At 45.8% G+C, this 18928-nt stretch overlaps 1 protein-coding gene and 1 long non-coding RNA gene across 9 annotated transcripts in view; one reads left to right on the top strand and one right to left on the bottom strand.

Annotated features, from left to right (window-relative positions):
• LOC123378379 (disintegrin and metalloproteinase domain-containing protein 23-like) overlaps positions 1-18928 on the bottom strand; it is a 242767-nt gene that overhangs the window by 129020 nt on the left and 94819 nt on the right. For all 3 annotated transcript variants that reach the window (XM_045032070.1, XM_045032074.1, XM_045032071.1), the window contains exon 10: positions 5894-5965. In XM_045032070.1, the coding sequence (XP_044888005.1) occupies positions 5894-5965 (72 nt within the window). The remainder of the gene's footprint in view (positions 1-5893; positions 5966-18928) is intronic.
• On the top strand, positions 15859-18723 carry LOC123378383. 6 transcript variants are annotated; one of them, XR_006582583.1, is made up of 3 exons: positions 15859-16145; positions 16850-16999; positions 18513-18723. It is a non-coding gene; the product is annotated as an uncharacterized LOC123378383 (long non-coding RNA). The 6 variants fall into 6 exon arrangements; XR_006582582.1 differs by having other exon boundaries at positions 16846-16999; XR_006582584.1 differs by having other exon boundaries at positions 16766-16999.

The following is an 18928-nucleotide window of genomic DNA, read 5'->3' as shown; positions in this document are numbered from 1 at the left end:
TAAATTGCCAGTGGTGTTGATGGCAATCCAAAGTAATGATTGATTGGGTATTGGCTACCAGCCTTACCAAATTCTCTTTGGAAGGCCTATGAGATTGTGGAGCCCTTTATTGTACCCAGAAGAAGAAGAAGAGCTATCAGTTACCCAGTGGGTAAGGGAGTTACCGATAGAACTTAAGAAAATGGAATTTAAACTGACTGACGCCACTGAAAAAGCAAGAGACTGTGGATTCTAGTGTGGTTCAGGACAGTAAATTATGGAAAATTGGAGCTAGAGTAATGTATTTGAAATTAACATCGAAAAATCATGTCCTGGAGTCTAAATGGGTTGGACCATTTTCTATAATGAATAAAATTTCACCTACTGTTGTGCAGATTAACAAGAGGAAAAAGGGAAAGTGAGTCCCCACATCACAAATAAAGTTATGGCTTAAAGAATAAATAATGTTCCTTTCTTTTATCTTATAGAGGGAAAGGAATGCCCAATTGCACTGGAGATTATCCTGTACAGACCTTGGATTTGGAGTGTGGATACAGTGCTACAATTTTTGTAATTGGTTTATTGCTTATGCTTGCATTGCTTTGCATTTTGTGCTTAGTAGAAGAATTGTGTTGTGCACTATATTTTAGGAAGAAAAAAAATAATACCGGAGCTCGAGCAAAGATAGAAGAGGTTAGTGTAAGTATTTAGAATAATATGGCTGGAAGCATTGGATATTATTCCTATGGAATAATGGCCATGGCTTCAATATTGAGGATCCTCATAACTCAAAAAGGGTGGAAATATGTTTTTGGCTTTTATGTTTTTTGAATATTTGGGGAAATTTAGGGGTACATGGATATACTATGGGAGCACCTCTCGGATGTAGGTATGGATCAAAGGGAATAATAGATTTGACTACTCGTGGGACAGAATGGGAAAAACAGGACCAAAGAAAACCAGCTGTAAAGAAAAACCTTTTGAGGTAAAATTTGAAATATGGTGGGAAGATGGCAAAAATGTGACATGGGAATATCTAAAGCCAAAAGATTAGGAACAGCAATGGAGATATTTGTACATACTAAGGGAGAAAGGTCACCTAACGTTTAGATTTAGTTATGATGAGAACAATATGAATATGAGTACTCTGAACTGTACCTTTTGGGTTTAGGGATTTGATGTAGTCACCCTAGATGTGACTAATGAACAAGAATTGGCTAATACTCATATGGGATGGAATGAGTCAATGGCTCTTAAATTATGGGAATATGGTGTAATGGCAAATCCTTCCATAATGATAAGACTGAGTTGCTTTAAGAAAATTAATGGGGGAATATATTTTGGGGGATATGGTCAGGTTTTTTATGTTTATTAATCAGATATCAGTAAACAAGATTGCACCAAGAATCATGGCAGACGAGCACCCATATAGGACGGGAGAAGTAATCGAAGCCCCAACTATTGTGGATCAAACAATCTGGTTAGAAGGAGTGCAAGTAAATATAACTGCACAACATCTGAAGCGTATGCCATATGCCTTGCCACTATTACAAGCATGGCAACAACAATGGGGAGATGGGACTACACGAAATAAGAGAGGTATAGGAGAATATGTCTTAGTAGTGGTGCTAGAGCTGGAGTTTTAAACTCATTTGATATTGAGACTTACAAGGGAAAAAGTCAGCTTTGGGTAAGATTTTGTGGGCTATACAGACACATGACACAAAATTTTGGTGCATTATCGGAATAAGGAATAAGAAGTGTGGAACTCCAACTGAAACAAGCCCAAACCTTGAAGACGTCTCTAAATGTAAATCTATTTGGTGTGTCTGAGACTGACAATCAAACTGTACTAGCAATACGATGCATACAGGTGCAAACTTATGGGATACAATACATAGAGAGAATGGTTAATCTGTTAAATCATGGGCAATGGTCTTCTGAATGGTTCAAGGATCCTCATATAGGGAATCAACGAATTCCAGGATACAAGAAATATATGGAGTTTAACTGGGATCAAGCCACTCTGAGGGGAGAGTGGAAAGGCAGAATGTTGTTACACAACAGAGGGAAGCAAAGAAAAACAGCAATGGGCTGGGTGTTGCCAAAAATTATTAATGAAGAGTTATGGCAAACAGAAATAAGTGTGACACACTTGATTCAAGAAGACGGGGATTATAAATTAGTACAATTAATGAGAATTTACCCGCTCCAGGCCAATGCGGGCTGTGGGAAGCGGCACGGGCCAAGGGATGTGCTAGCTGCCGCTTCCTACAGCCCCCCATTGGCCTGGAGTGGTGAACTGTGGCCAGTGGGAACCGCGATCGGCCGAACCTGCGGACATGGCAGGTAAACAAAACAGCCCCACCCATCACAGGGCTTACTCTGGCGGGCTGTGTGCCAAAGGTTGCTGATCCCTGAGCTAGTATATGTAAGTCTGCCTGAACTGGGAATTACACCTCTCAGCTGTTGTTCAGATGTACCCTAAGAAAGCTTAGAGGTGTTAGATAGCACAGCAACGAGACATACTGCATAGTCAATGAAACTAGAATGCACTAGCTTTGCTACATTATCTAGTGCTGATGTGTAACAAATTCACCGTCTCACAGTTCTGGCATACATAACAACAAATTTACAATGGAGCTGAAATTGCGATAGTTTTGCTGCACATTTTCTGCATTAGCACTGTTACATTGCACCCCATATTCTTCATAGTTGTATGATTATGACATAATTATGATGCAATAATTATTGTACAAGATGGGTCAAGTAAGGTGTCATTGGAAAAGTTCTGATTTGCTGCATATGATTATCCTATTTGCATTCATGTATCATTTTTGTATCTGAAGTCATAAATATTGACTATGAATATGTATTTCAAATGGGCTTACTCTGGAAAACACCCACAGCCACCCTTTCAGGTACAACAATGAAGAAACCAAAGAGTGCTAATGGTTGATCAACAAGGACAATGGGCTGTGGAATAATTTAGCCTTCCTGAGAGCCAGACAGCCTGTAAGTAATGGCTGCTATGAGTCTGCAAGGGATGACAACCAGATCACATGATTCTGGACTCCTGTATTTTTCCACAAATTGGTCTGGGAACCAAGTTTGAAACAAAAAGTTCCCGCCATTTGAAAAAGCTATATAAGGCAGGGAGTGAAATCATTGGTTATTCTTCACTCCCCCACAACCAAACACCTAAGCGAAGCTCCAAAACAAAAGGATTTGGAACGGGGGTGGGGATCCCAAGCTGCAAAGCAAGGGCAGCTTGTGCCTTGAGAATCTGCAACCCTGCTTGTGTCATCAGTCAGGGTGAGAGATTGTTAATTCAAACCCTATCCTTCTAACATATTAAGTTTAGTTAGCATTTTTGTTTATTTGCTAGGTAATCTGCTTTGATCTTTTTGCTATCACTCAATCACTTAAAATCGATCTTTTGTAGTTAATAAACTTGTTTTATGCTTTATCTAAACCAGTAAGATTGGAGTGAAGTGCTTGGAAATCTTAGCTCAAGGGGCAGGGGCTGTTGTGTTTCCTCTCCACATTGAGGGAGGGGCGAACTTTATGAGCTTACTTTGTACAAATCTCTGTGCAGTGTAAGACGGTACAATGTTGGATTTATACTCTGGGGCAGAGGGTGGGGAGCTGGAGGGTGCAAGCCTGGGGAGCTGGGAAATTGGCTGGTGTCTGCTGGTTGCACTCAGGTTTGTGTTAGTGGCGCCACCTGCTGTCGTGTTGGGTGATAACAGGGCCTGGGTGAGGCTGGCTGTGTCCCCAAAGCATTGTGAGCAGGACCAGTCCAGCTGTGTGTCTTAGAGAGTCACAGTGGGCTCTCACAGCTCCCAGACTGCACCCCATCACAAGCATCTCAAGCCTACTGACACAGTGATGTGAAGTACATATTTATTTTCTATCTCCAAATTTTAAAAAGTTACAAATATTTCATGTCAGAACATGACTCCTAAACAGCATCTTCTGGTTGTGTGTTGAAGTCCCCTGTATTGCGTATTAATCAAATTCAAAAGACTATTTGGGAGAAATCCTGGGGTCAATGGACGCTCCATAATACAGCAGCATCAGTATGGTACTACTGTGTGCAGTGCTGGGATAAAGAACTTTAATGTAGTAGTAGTTCCACAGACCCTTTCATATTGCAGAATTCAGCTCTGCAGTCATCTACTCTGGTAAGTGTCCAGCTTTTTACAGCGCCTGCCGTGTGAAGTTCATGTAGCACAGGTTCAGCGTGGTCTAAACTTAGACACATCTGGTTCCCCCAGTGTGGCTGATCCCAGGGCCAGCTGCTCAGGTGGCCCCAGGGACAGAAACACCAGCTGCTGCTGGAGCGACCCTGCAGTCAGCCATTGCTGGAGTGGCCCCAAGACCAGCTGCACTGGCCACTGCTTGGGTGGCCCCTGGGACCACCCAACCAGTGGCCAATGCGGCTGGTCCGGGGTGCAGCTGGCCCCGGGGACCACCTGAGCAACAGTCCTGGGGGCAGATGGAGCAGCTGCTGCTCGGCGGCCCCCAGCAGCAGTCCTAGGGCTGCCCCCGGCAGTTGGTGCCACTGCCCTCCTCCAAGCAGCAGCCCCCCACCCCCTCCCCAGCAGTGGTCCCAGAGGCAGCCAGAGCAGCCGCAGCTCAGCTGCCCCCAGCATTTGGTGCCACTGGCCCCGTCTCCCGGAGCAGTGGCTCCTCAGCCCCTCCAGCAGCGCGCCCCTCCCTCCCCTCAAGATTTAGTCAGGGGTTTTTATAGTATAAGTCATGGGCAGGTCATATTGCCTGCGACCTGTCCATGACTTTTACTAAAAACACCCATGACTAAATGGTAGCCTTAGTAATGGCTACTGGCTACTATTCCTGCTAATGTCCTGCAGCAGCAGTCCTGGTGCACTTCCACACTGGCTACTGCAAGATGGGGCTGATGATTCTCAGCCCTTCCCCTGTGTGTTGGAGCAGACAGCTTATTAAGTCTGGATATGTTTCCTTTTCCTGAATTTACTCACAAGATACAAAAAGTCACATTGCTTCAGAACTGATAGCTGAAACGGGATTAATTTCTGAGCTTTCATGGTTCCTACTGGTTTCCATTATAGGCAAATACAAGGGCAAAACATGGCGAAATATATCTAAATATGAGCTTTTAAGGGGAAAACACTGATACTATTCAGACATGTGAGAATGTTTTCCTTTAAGAAGCTGTCAAACCAACACACAGAGAGCTATTCTTCCTTCAGTATGCCACATAACCCCAAAACTGTGTGCAGTAGTTATATGTATAACTGGGAGAGAGAAAGCATATGTTTTATCTCCAGTTTTGTTGTCAGTTTATAGAATATGTTTCATACAAAACCAGTTCATTTCTTATCACACGTGTATGTACTAGGCATGCTGTGAATTCTGTTAAATGTTCTCCATCCCTCTCACTTACAAAGATGTTCCTTCACAAGAGGTTATTCACACGCTTGTTATACCCCCATCAGATATTTGTATTTTCCATGAGCTGTGCTCACAGCATTGCCTACTTGTGGCAGTTAGGAGCACTGCAGGCTTTTATATATTAGAAATAGATCATCTATCTGTATATCTCAAAGCTTTATTAAATCTAACTATTCAACAGTGATTCAGGAAAGCTCCTTCACAGTTCTGAGTTCCCCCAGAGGGCAAATTTGTGGCAGCTGCAATCTTTGAGAAAATACCAAGAATAAATCTGTTGTTTCTTACAAATAGGAACCTTTCTACATAGCAGCCCAAGACAATCCTCTGCAGTGAAACTGTAACATTATTTTTCAACCATTTAACAAGTGCTGATTTCATTTATTTTCATCCTAATGTCTGTAAAGCCAACTTTCCATATAATGACTTAAATAATCAACTCAGTGATATAGTTTTCAGGAACCATAATGATACTTACTGCATCTACAAGGTTTACCACAGATTTTGCAAAGTTGTTTGTGTACGCATGAGAAGAACGATGTTTTTTGAACTAAAAGAAAAAAATTAAAAAGAAATTAGAACTTGAATAATTACTGGAGTTAGATTTGTTTCAGCAAATGTGGAAAATGAATAATCTTAACACATGCTAAGGGAGAAATCACAAAAAATGGTCTTTCTAGATCACAGCATGCCTCCTAAAGTCTATGCTTCTGTGGAATTAAATGAAAGCCTGTGTGCCAGGCTCAATAACATTTAACATGTACACATACAAAATATTTTAGTAAAAACTGTTCAGCCATAAAACAGCCTCTTAAAACTTCTTAAGAGTTTAAATAGTCAAATTTTTAAAAAGACATAATTGGGGCTAACATGAATTTTTCTAGAGCTCAAATTTATAAACGAGAGCTCAGAACTGGACCCTAATTGTCATGTTTAAATCTGACCATTTAAATACCATTCACCACTGACAGTGCACCACAACCTGAACTCTGACACCAAGAAGATGCCACCCTCTAATTGTCATTCTACATACAACTCTTTACCAACCTATCCTTTCACAATATAACCTACTACAGCACCAAACATCCACAACTACTAAGGTCGGGTATGCGTAGAAGGGTGAAAGGGGGGCAGTTAAGTTTGCATTGCTTTATCTGTGTTAAGATAATGGTGAGTGAGTGTTTGAGGGTAGAGAAATAGAGACTATGTATTGTCAGATGGCTTAACTTTTCATTTTCTTTCTTTTTGTGGATATATGTTGCATGTGTAGCAGACTTAACTGTTTCTGAAGTTTTTTGTGTATTATAATAAATGTGCATGTGACTTTCTATATATTGTCTATCAATCCCCTCTGCCAACAAGTCAAACTTGCCAAAGATGATTGAGACTCAACAAAATTGTAAAGTTACAATTGTATTTCACAATATGATCTGCAAAAATGGAAAATCTGTGTCTTCAAAATGTCATGGACAATGAACTCAAAATCTGCACAAAACAAACTAGCTAAAACTTTTCCATGAAAAACTTCTCACCAATTTCAGCTAATCCTGCTTACTAGCAACAGGTCTTGCTACTAAAGAATTGTATTATGAGGTTCCCCAAAAGGTCTTATCTACCCTCATTCTAAAGCATAGTAGACTTGATGTGATACTGTGAGACAAGAGGGTTCATGTGCCAAACTCTAAGCAACTGAGTTAGTACTCACATGCTTAAAGCCAGGCTCATGTTTAAATACCATCCCGAATCAGTGCGAGTAAAACAGTCTCCCTGGACTCTAATAGACATGCTTGAAGCCCTTTACAGAAGGAAATTTAAAAATTACAACTATTTAATAGTTTTATCTAAACAGCCAGTTACTTTACCTGTCAAACTAAACATTATAGAAATAATCTCTCAAGGCTGCTACACCATTTTTTTTTCATTCAGACTGATGCTATTTTTGTCTCACACAAGTCATTCAGTTAAATACAGATGAAATGCATAGAGATGGTGGATTTCACCCTATCAGCCTTGATTCAAATAGCAGCTACAGCCCATCCAGTCCACTTGCACAAGGTGATAAGCCATTTGATTTGTGTATTCACTGATCCCATGGCCCCTTCCTGTAGCCTACGTGAACACCACCTTCCTCGGTGGCCTACGCACAGCCAGTGCTGGGATCCCTACTTCCCACACCACATAGGGTTGGCAGGGGACCCTACCTGTTCAATTGCTCTTTTAGCAAATCACCTCATGCAGCACCAACATGGGCTTAAATGGTATACACTAACACCATTAAAGTAGATTTTGAGGTTTTTCCTTAGGGAACCCTTTGATATTAGTATATATTTTATCCTTAACAAGTTGAAAGAATTTTCTGGAAGTGGAAAGTGAAAACAGTATTCTTGTGTTTCATTCTTCATTAAAATATTTGAATACAGAGAACTATACTGACAGTATAAAATACCAGAGAAGTTCCAGAAATAGAAATTAAGATTAATATAACTGTCTAAAAGTAAGGAATGGAAATAATGCATTTACTTGGGTCTTCATTGTTATAATGAGTGAAAGTTTTAAGAAAATAAGAAAAGCAAGTTAAAACATTAAACAATTATCAATACTTGATACATTTCAGTGTCAGAAACACTGTATAAGAAGAGGATTTTTTCCAAGTAAAATCTTACTGCAAGAGAAATCTGCCCTCTACTGGTAAGCAAAGCTCATAAGTATATGCTTATAAATTCTTGGTAGTACAACCCTTACTCGCATTGGTGAACACTTACAAGTAGCCTAATTTGACATTTTAATGTCAAAAACAGCATTACCCATTCCTGAGTCTTCAATGACTCAGAAGCAAATGAATTTGAATGCTTACGGATCAATGTTCTAACAAATAAAGCACAAGATGGGGTACTAGCTGGTGTCTGCTACAGTTCACCAAATCACACTAGAGAACTGGCTCCCTTAAGAACCTGTCTTATAATGTGTAAGGAATAAAATGTGTTAATATGGGGGATTCAATCTGAGTGACATGTTCTGGACTTCTCATGCTGCCAGTAGTAAAACATCCTTGGAATTTTTAAATATTATAGATGACAATTTCCTAATTCAAAAAGTGTCACTTCTAACAAAATGGAATTATATATTAGACCTTATCTTGACAGATAAAGAGGAATTAATCACAGATCTAAAAAATTAGTAGCTGCGTAGGTCCAAGTGCTCAAGGCTTAATTACATCTGTTATGTGCAAACAGAATATACTCCAAACCAGTCATATGGATACTTGGTGCTTTTAAAAGGCCAATTTCTCTAAATTGAAAACAATTATAAGCTGAATCAGCCAGAAGAAATAATTTAAAAAGAAAAATCTGAACAATAATTAGGAAATGTTTAAGAATATTTTACTAGATGCTCAAAAAACCCAGAAATTCCACAATTGAGAAAGAGGGCTATACTGGTATTTAAAACAAACAAACAAACAAACATCTTGCTTAGCAATGAAGTGAAAGCAGCAGTCGAAAATAAAAAAACCCATAGAAATGGAAAAAATAATTAATATAAATTAGAAGCTAGAGCTGTAGAAAATTGGTAAGAGAAGCAAAAGGACACAAGGAGAAATCTATGGGCAGCAGAGTTAAGGACAATAAGCTGTCATTTTTTAATGTATTTCTATAACAAAAGGAACCCTAGCAATGGTACCCTAACAATGGGTCAACTACTAGCTAGACATGGCAGAATTGTTAATAATAATGCAGAAAAGGCAGAAGTGTTTGATACATACTTGTTCATTTGGCTTTTTTCAAAATACAGATCATTTATTTTTATCCTATGATGATGAATACCTTCCATTTCAAGAGTGATTAAGGAGGTTGCTAAAAAGCAGCTACTAACCTTAAACATTCTTAAAATTAGCAAGTCTGGATAATTTCCATCCAAGAGTTTTAAAAGAGCTTACAGAGGAGCTCTCTGGACCATTAATGTTGATTTTTAATAAGTCTTGGAACACTGTGGAAGTTCCAGCGGACTGGAAGAAAGCTAATGTTGTGCCAATATTTTAAAAGAGTAAATGACACAACTCAGGTCATTACAAGCCTGTCAGACTGACTTTGATCCTGGACAAAATAATGGAATAGCTAATATGGAGCTCGATAAATAAAGACTTAAAAGAGGGTAATATAAATAATGTGAATCAAAATGGATTTAAGGAAAACAGATCTTATCAAAACTAACTTCATTTTTTTTAAGTGAGATTTCAACTTTGACTAATAAAGGTAATAGTGTTGCTGAAATATACAGTAACTCCTCACTTAAAAGTTGTCCCGGGTAACATCGTTTCGTTGCTGATCAATTAGGGAACATGCTTGGTTAAAGTTGTGCAATGCTCCCTTATAATGTCGTTTGGCAGCTGCCTGCTTTGTCCACTGCTTGCAGGAAGAGCAGCCCGTTGCAGCTAGCTGGTGGGGGCTTGGAACCAGGGTGGACCAGCAGCCCCCCTATCAGCTCCCCACTCCCCTAAGTTCCCTGTGCAGCAGCCGCAGGTCAGCTGTCCCTCCCCCCCACTGCTATGTGCTGCTCCTGCCCTCTGCCTTGTAGCTGCTCCCAGGAGCCTTCTGCTTGCTGTGCAGGGGAGGGGGGAGAGATGGAGGCTAATGTCAGGGTGCCTCCCTCCCCCCTACTCCTGCTTACCCCTTCTCTATATATAGCAGGGTGGGGACAGGACAGGGCTCAGGATGGAGAAAGCTTGCTGGCCACAGCTGCTGTCTCAACTTCCTGATCTTTTTAAAGGCAACGTACTTAGAGTGGTGTCAGTGTACTCAAAGGGGCAATGTGCATCTCTCTCTCTCCCCCACACCCTCAGGGTGAGTGTCTCTGTCTGCCATGCTGTCTCCCCTCCCTCCATTCATGCTGCCTTGTAGAGTGTGAGGCTACATTAATAATAATGTGTTAACCCTTCAGGGCTCAGCCAACTGCTAGTTCGTCATTTAGCAGTAAGGCATTCCCTGGGAAATATCCCACCCTCTGACTCCTCCGTCTCAACCAAGCTTCGCAATCATCATTGCTGTGTACAGTATTAAATTGTTTGTTTAGAACTTATAGCATGTGTGTGTGTGTATGTGTGTGTGTATAGTTTTTTGTCTGGTGAAAACAGATTTCCCAGGAACCTAGCCCCCCCATTTACATTAATTCTTATGGGGAAATTGGATTCGCTTAACATCGTTTTGCTTAAAATCACATTTTTCAGGAACATAACTACAATGTTAAGTGAGGAGTTACTGTATTTACGCTTCTGCAGGACATCTGACTTGGTACTACAAGACATTTTGATTAAGAAACTAAAAAGATACTAAATTAACATGGCACACATTAAATATATTAAAAACTGGCTGATAGGTCTCAAAACATAATTGTAAACAGGGAATCATCATCAAGCGCATGTGTTTCTAATGGGATAAATTCTCGGCCCTCTGCTATTTAAATTTTTTATCAGAGACCTGGAAGAAAACAAAGAACTCCTGGTAAAATTTGCAAATGACACAAAGGAGCCAATAGCTGCTGCTGCTCCTCCGGTCACCGGTGAGGGACAGTCCGCCGCTTCAGGCTTCCTCAGGGAGACCAAAGCGGCGGACCATGACTGGCGGCCTGTACTGCAGGCAGACCTGCTGCAGCCGGGGGAGAGGCGCCCCTCCCGCGACCCCAGTCCATCCCCCTCAGACCTGCCATGGACGGGGGAGAGGCGACCCTCCTCTGGCCCCAACCCAGCCCAGGCCCCCACCGGACCTGCTGCAGACAGGGGGAGAGGGTCCCCAACCCAATCCAGCCCAGCCCCAGACCTGCCACGGATGGGGAAGAGGCGCCTATTCTGTGGCCCCAGCCCAGGAGCTGCCACGGTGGGGAGAACCACCTCTCTCTCCACCCCCCAGACCAGGTGCTGCTGCTGCTGCTGGGAGAGAAAACTGCAGGGAGAGAAAGCTGCGGGGAGTCCTCTCTCCCTGCCGTAGACCCAGGGCAGCCTGCACCCCAAACCCCTCATCTCCAGCCTGAGCCCTCACTCCCCCCACACTCCAACCCACTGCTCCAGCCCCCTCCTGCACCCAACACCCCTAATCCCCAGCCCCACCTCAGAGCCCGCACCCCCAGCCAGAGGCCTCACCCCCTCCTGAACCTCAGCCCTCTGCCCCTCCCCACACGCCAAACCCCTCAACCCCTCCTGCCGCATTAATTTTATTATGTACACCAATATGGAGGTGATGTGTCGCACCTCACCTCCATATTGGTGCACATAACAAAATTCATTCTGCACATTAGAGTGAACACTGATTCTGAGGTGAGGGCACAAATCTCAGATACCCAGCAGGCCAACGTGACCACTACCAGGAACACAACCTTCCAGGAAAGGAGAAGGAGGGAGCAAGAAACCAGAGGCTCGAAGGGGGACCCATGAGCCATGACAGCACCAGATTCAAGTCCCATGGAGGCAAAGGATCCCTAACATGTGAGTAGAGGCTCTCCAGGCCCTTAAAGAATCTGGCTGTGGTATCCTAAGTGAAAACTGACCTGCCCTCGAACGGCAGGTGGAAGGCTGAGATGGCTGCAAAATGGACCTTGATTGATGAGAGGGACATGCCTTGGAGCTTGAGATGCAGGTGGTAGTCTAGAATGAGCCACAATGAAGTTCGCTTGGGGTGGACACCTTTATCTGCAATCCAGCAGATGAACTGCTTCCACTTGATCATGTAGGTCACTCTGATGGAGGGCTTTCTACTTCCCAACAAGACTCGCTGAACCTCGGCCAAACACTGTTGTACCTGCACATTTAGCCACGCAGCAGCCAAGCCATCAGATGCAGCACCGCCAGATTCGAGTGCAGAAGAATGCCATGGTTTTGGGACAACAAGTCCACCCCAAGCGGCAGCTGGAACGGGGTCGCCACTGAGAGGCAACACTGCTGAACCACTGTTGGCACAACCGTGCCAGCAATATGAGGATGACCTTCGCCCTGTCTTCATGAGGATCCTGGGACGCAATGGCACCCAAAGGAAGGTGTACATCAGAGCCCTCAACCACTGGAACAGGAAGGCATCTGACAGGGATCCTTTGTCCATGCCCTGAAACGAGCAGAAAACTTGGCAATTTCTGTTCTGCCTGGAGACGAATAGGTCAATGCAAGGAGTTGGCCCCTTGTGGAAGACAGAAGTGACCACCTCCGGGTGAAGGGACCACTCGTAGCGAGACAAGAATGTCCTTCTGAGGCGGTCTGCCCAAGCATTCTTGGCCCCAGTAGGTGAGCGGCTATGAGATGGACGTTGTGCTGCATACAGAAGTCCCAGAGTCGGAGGGCTTCTTGGCAGAGGGCAGATGACCTGCCCCTGTGATGCCTATTGATATAGAAGACCGTGGCCGTGTTGTCCATCAGGATCTGAACCACCATGCCTTGTATGTAAGCCAGAAAGGCCTGGCAGGCTAGGTGAACTTCCCTGAGTTCCCTGACGTTGATGTGCAGGGACCAATCATGACTGGACCAACAACCCTGCGTACTGAGATTGCCCAGGTAGGCTCCCCATCCCAGGTCTGAAGCATCGGATACAAGAGTCACCGAAGAGACTGGGGCCGTGAAGGGGACTCCTTCCAACATCGATGTGGGATCTTACCCCCAGGCGAGAGACGACAGTACTCTGTCTGGAATCCTGAGCACCCGGTCCATGCTGTGCTAGTTGGGGACACAGACTGACACCAGACACACCTGTAGGGGTCTGAGGCAGAGTCACACATGCCAGACCACATAAGTGCATGCCGCCATGTGACCTAACTGTCTCAGGCATGAGTGGGCGGTGGTGAGCATTTGGGCATGCAAAGACGAGATGAGGTCCACCATGGCTTGGAATTGAGTCTCAGGAAGGAAGGTTCTGGCCCGAGGGGAGTCAAGTAGCACCCCAATAAATTCTATGCATTGCACTGGAGTCAGGGTTAACATTTTCTCATTTATTATTAGTCCCAGGTCTCAACAGGTGCAACAGACCAGATCGAGATGCCTCCGCATCTGATCTGAGGACCAGCCCCTTATCAACCAATCATCGAGGTACGGGTAGATTTGGACTCCCTGACCTTGCAGGTAAGCAGCCACTGGTGCTATACACTTTGTGAACACACTCAGAGAGACCAAAGGGCTTTGCCATGAACTGGAAATGGCGCTGGCTGAACATGAAGCGGCGGAAGTGCTGGTGCCCCAGGAAAATGGAAATATGGAAGTATGCATCCTTTAAATCGAGGGAGGCATACCAGTCTCCCAGATCCAGGAAGGGAATGATGGAGGCCAGGGAGACCATGAGAAAGAGAAGGTTACTCCCCTTGTGCAGTAACTGAGATTCTTCGAGATGGTTGTCCCTGTGGGTGCTCCACTTTAGGTGTCTTGGTGCCCTGCACTTGTAATCAGAGATTTGCAGTAGCAGTGCCCTGGCTGGCGCGGCAGGCAGCTACTTAGCGTGTGCAGCCAACCGTCCCTCAGTTCCTTCTCTACCCCAGAGAGTCAGTGTGAAATTCCGAAGTAGAGGGGAGGAGGAAGGTAATGGAGCACCCTCAGGGACAACCATCTCGAAGAACCTCAGTTACTGCACAAGGTGAGTAACCTTCTCTTCTTCTTCAAGGACTGTCCCTGTGGGTGCTCCACTTTAAGTGACTATAGAGTAGTACCTCTCAATGGAAGACAGGGCTTCAGAGTATCATTGTTAATGGTGAATGGCACTAAGAGTCCGAACTGAGTATCGGCAGAGGAATGTTGTTCCAGGGCACAGTGTTTGATAAACATGTGGGCCAAGACCCAGGTAGCTGCCCTGCAAATGTCTATGATGGGTACATTATTGAGAAACGCTACTGACATGGATAGCGCTCTGGTGGAGTGCGTAAGAACCCCAACTGGAGCTGGGATGTTGCTCTGATGATAGCATAGGTGGATTTAGCCAGAAATCCACTTAGATAGTCTTTATTTAGAGATGGCCTCACCCTTTGATCGCTCTGTGACTGATAGAAAGAGACGTGATGATTTTCTAAATGTCTTTGTTCTTTCTAGGTAGAAGGCCAGAGCTATACGGATGTCGAGAGTGTGAAGGGATGCCTCCTTGGCATCAGCGTGCAGTTTTGGAAAAAACATGGGTAAGTAAATGGGTTGCTTTAAATGAAATGAGGAGGCTGCTTTAGGTATAAATTTAGGATGGGCTCTTAGGATCTCTTTGTCTTTATGGAATGTGGTATGCAGCGGGTATGCCATTAGGGCCCCTAGCTCCCTTACTCTTCTTGCTGAAGTGATCGCGATAAGGAAGGAGACCTTCATTGATAGATGTAGCAATGAGGAAGTCGCAAGGGGTTTGAATGGTTTCTCCACGCAGGTGTGTAGCATGAGATTAAGGTCCCATATTAGAGTAGGGTGTTTTAGGGGAGGGTAGATGTTGGTCAAGCCCTTTAAAAATCGTTTAGTTGTTGGATGAGTGAAGATCATGGTTCCATCTACCTTATCATGTAGTGAGGTGATCGCTGCTAAATGTACCTTTATGGAGCTATTGGAAAGGCCTGGCTTTTTAAGGCCTAGTATGTAGTCCAGGACTCTGGATAGAGGGGCAAAATGAGGAGACATATGGTGAGCCTCACACCAGGAGCAGAAATATACCCACTTATGAGCATGTTTTGCATGTGCTCAGTTTGCAACTATTCAAGAGAATGTCTTTAACCTCCTCAGTAATCCTGATCCAGGCCCATTAGCCATTGAGTAACCAGGCCTTGAGGCAGAGAACCGCTAGGTTGGGGTGACTGACATGGCCACCATCCTATGTCAGGAGGTGAGGAAGTAGCAGAAGGGTTGGAGGGTGTTTCACTGCCATCTGTCTCAGGTATGGGAACCACGTGTGCCTTGGCCATGTGAGTGCAATAAGTATGACCTGGGCCTTGTCCTGTCTGATTTTGTGTAGCACCCAGCTCAATAGAGGAATCGGGGGAAACATGTACATTAGTGGTGCTTCCTATTTTCTAAGTAGGGCATCGCCCAGGGAATGGTGATCAAGCCCTGCTTGGGAGCAATACTGAAGGCATTTTGTATTGTGAGCCATTGCAAATAAATCTATAGTAGGGAACCCCCACCGGTTGAACATGGTCATGAGGGTCGGGTAGTCCATCTCCCACTCATGGGTTTGTGAGAAGTGTCTCTCATCTGGTCTGCCGTGGTATTCTGAAGTCCTGGCAGGAAAGCTGCAGAAATGTCTATCTTGTTGGATATGCACCATTGCCATAGGTGTAGTGCCTCGATGCAGAGAGGGTATGACTGAGCTCCACCCTGTCGGTTTATATAAAACATACAGGCTGTGTTGTCCGTGAGGACACTGATGGTATTGTTGTGAATAAGCAGAAGGAAGTGTTCACATGCTTTTGTGACTGCTCAGAGTTCTAGAATGTTTATATGTAGGTTGGTTTCCACTGGGGACCAGCGTCCCTGGATGGTGTTGTCCAGGTGGGCTCCCCATCCCCAGTCGCTCTGACTCAAGCCAAAGGCGGTAGAAAAGAAACTGAAGGACTGTTGGCTGCGCACTCTAAGTAGCTGCCCAGAGTGGTGTGAGACGGCTGCCGCACGTGCGCAGCCAACCAGGGCACTGTTACTACAAATCTCTGATTACAAGCGGAGGGCCCCAAGACACCTAAAGTGGAGCACCCACAGGGACACTCCTCGAAGAAGAACTTAAACTTCTTGAGAGACGAGTTGCGCAATGCAGGTCCAGGATAGGTCTGAGGCCCCTTTTTGCCTACAGAATTAGGAAGTAGTGGGAGTAGAATCCTCTGCCTTCCATGTTCCGAGGAACCTCTTCCACTGCCCCCAGACGCAGGAGGTTTTCAACCTCCTGAATGGAGAGTTGCTCATGAGAAAGATCCCTGAAGAGGGACGGGGAAGGGGGGTGGGAAGGATAGTCAGCTATAAATTGCAGGGTGTAACCCGAAGAAATGGTACTGAGTACCTAGTGGTCCAATGTGATTTGGGACCAGGCCAACTGGAAAGGGTGGAGGCATTTGAAGAAGGAGGGGGATGGATCCAGTACATTGGCTGGGCCACTGTCCTTGGGCGTACCCTCAAAACGACTTCTTCTGGCCTCCCTGATTTTTGGGAGGGTCGGGCTGTGCCGCCAGACAGGAAGATGATGGATACTGTCTCTTAGACCCCCTGTTCTTCTCCTTCCTCCTGTAAGAGCCTGATCTGGTGATTAGACACTCAGATCTGCAAGCTGGCCATTGAATAAGACTTTTGGCTAAGCAAGTCCAGCCTCTTACTGTCTTTATTTTTCGGTGTCCTGCTAACCTGTCCCTGCTTGTCCCTCTCGTTCACTGTGGACACGACCAGTGATGCCGCCGGGGGATGAGTGTACACATACTAAAAGCCCTCTTCAGGGACGTAATATTTCTTTTCCGCCTTCTTGAAAGTCAGCATAATAGAGAAGGGAGATAGCCACAACGATTTGGCTATCTTGAGGACCCTCGGGTGGACAGGCAATGCAATCTGTGCTGGGGTGGTGACCGAGATGACATTGAAGAAGTTATCAACCTCCTCTGTGATCGCCTCAATTTGCAGACCAAGGTGGGCATGGTGCACCTTAGAATCGTCCGGGGGACTGCTAGGGTGGGGTGGCCTGGTGACTGCCTTGTCCAGAGATGATGACAAAGATTCTACCACCTGTAGGAGGGTGTTGCCTCTTCTTTCATGGGGGAGGGTTTCCTCGATGCCAGGGTGCGGTGCAGTGCGCTGCCTCGACCTCCGCCTTCTGACGGTGGTGCTGGCAGTGCCAGCTTGTCCGATGCAGCCAGGGAGGACTGGGAGTATTGGACCGGCATCACTGGCACCTCGCCCCATGGGATCCAGTACCGCCACTGTGGGGGGCACTGTCCCTGCTGCACCAGTATCGCGACTGGTGCTGCCTCGGTCTCCCTCATTGTTGGGAGTTGTCCCATCTTGGCGACGGGCTGAAGTCACAGTCTGACCCTGATCATTGTCCCTCTGACACCATGATGGGGCCGTTGAGGCCTGGGTCTGTTTGCTGACCCTGGCAGGCGAGCGGCGGGATAACAGTGAGTAGCACTGCCTGCCCGAGGAACGGTACTGGGGTGAACGAGACCAGTGCCGAGATCCTGAAGGACCCCTCCAGGACAGCTACTGATGCCTGGGAGACTGCCTGGGAGAGGGTGACTGCCACCTCGGCGACCTGTAGCCAGAGGATTGCCGGTACCGTTGGTATAGGGAACGGTGCCTCAAATCCGGAGTCCCATGCCTACTAGGTGGAGATCTTGTTGGAGAGCTGACCTGGCAATGGCTAAAAGGGGTCCGAGGTTGTGGTGATAGGGGCCTGCATCTGCGGTCTGGCGATCGGGGGAGTTCTGCCAGGCTATGCTGCACCCTGGTGGGCTTGCGCTTTGGTGCTGGGGGCGGAGCTGCTTTGGTCACCTGGCATGGCACATGCAGAGCCGGTCGGCTTTGCTATCTAGCCACTGGGACCGGTTCAGGCACTGAAGGCCCCACGATAGGCTGGGAGCCCCTGTCGCTGCCTGGAGTAGGGGGCAGGTCCCAAGCCGGGCTGGGAGGTCCGACCTCAGCAGCACCCCGGGAAGTCCCAAAGTGGGCACATGGCCTCATACAGGTCCTTTGTCTGTCCTTCGGTGCCGAGGGACTCTGCATCTTCTGCTGCTTCCTTGGCACCAGCGAAAGGGAGCAGTGCCGGGCTGAGGCCATGGCAGATGTACTCTGTGTGGATTCTGTGGTGTAGGGCTCAGACACGGGGAAAAGGGCAGCCTCCATCAGGAGGATCCTCAAGCGAATATCTCACTCCTTCTGGGTGTTGGGGCTGACCGCAAGTTACCTTGGGCTGTTGTTACAGCATGGTTCGGGGGGAGCTAGTAGTGAACAGGCTTTGACTGGCCGGGCTGGTTTGCACCCACTTGGCTGGATAAACAAGTGAAGAGATAAGCAAGGCCCAAGACTGTGAAGAGTGGGAATAGAAAACAGCAGAGTTTCCTGCCAGAGCCTGCTTGTGGGTTAATATGCCCCCCCCCACTTAGAAGGAGGTGATAATTAAAAACGGCTATGCAATTTGCTTTAGATGAACAGTCTCACCTGTGGACCCTGGCCTTATGAGTGCCCAAGAATTCCCCATGCTGGAGCAGCGCTTGCTACGAGCCCTCAAGGACAAGGCTAGAGGGTCCGGGACTGTCCACAGCAGAAGGGGCGTAAGCATTGATTCTTGCTTGCTTGCTGGAAAGCACATATTTAGTAATGTGTTAAGGCTGGGAAGCGTATTATACTTTGGCAATAAAACTGGTTATACTTATGCACCTGGTGTGGCTTCATTGAGTGTATCCGAGCCCTCTCCTTTGGATTGCCACCAGGACTGAAGGCAAAGGTTTTTGCAGATGCAACACCTGTCTTTCCTGTGGCTTGAGACAACTTGAGACAACTGTCATGTGGATCACTGATTAGCATCAGCCTGCTGCATGCCAAACACAACTTTAAGCCGCT

The sequence above is a fragment of the Mauremys mutica genome, chromosome 10 (genome assembly GCF_020497125.1).
Source record: "Mauremys mutica isolate MM-2020 ecotype Southern chromosome 10, ASM2049712v1, whole genome shotgun sequence".
NCBI lineage: Eukaryota > Metazoa > Chordata > Testudines > Geoemydidae > Mauremys > Mauremys mutica.
The sequence above is the reverse complement of the archived record's forward strand: the minus strand, read 5'-3'. Positions and strand labels throughout refer to the sequence as shown.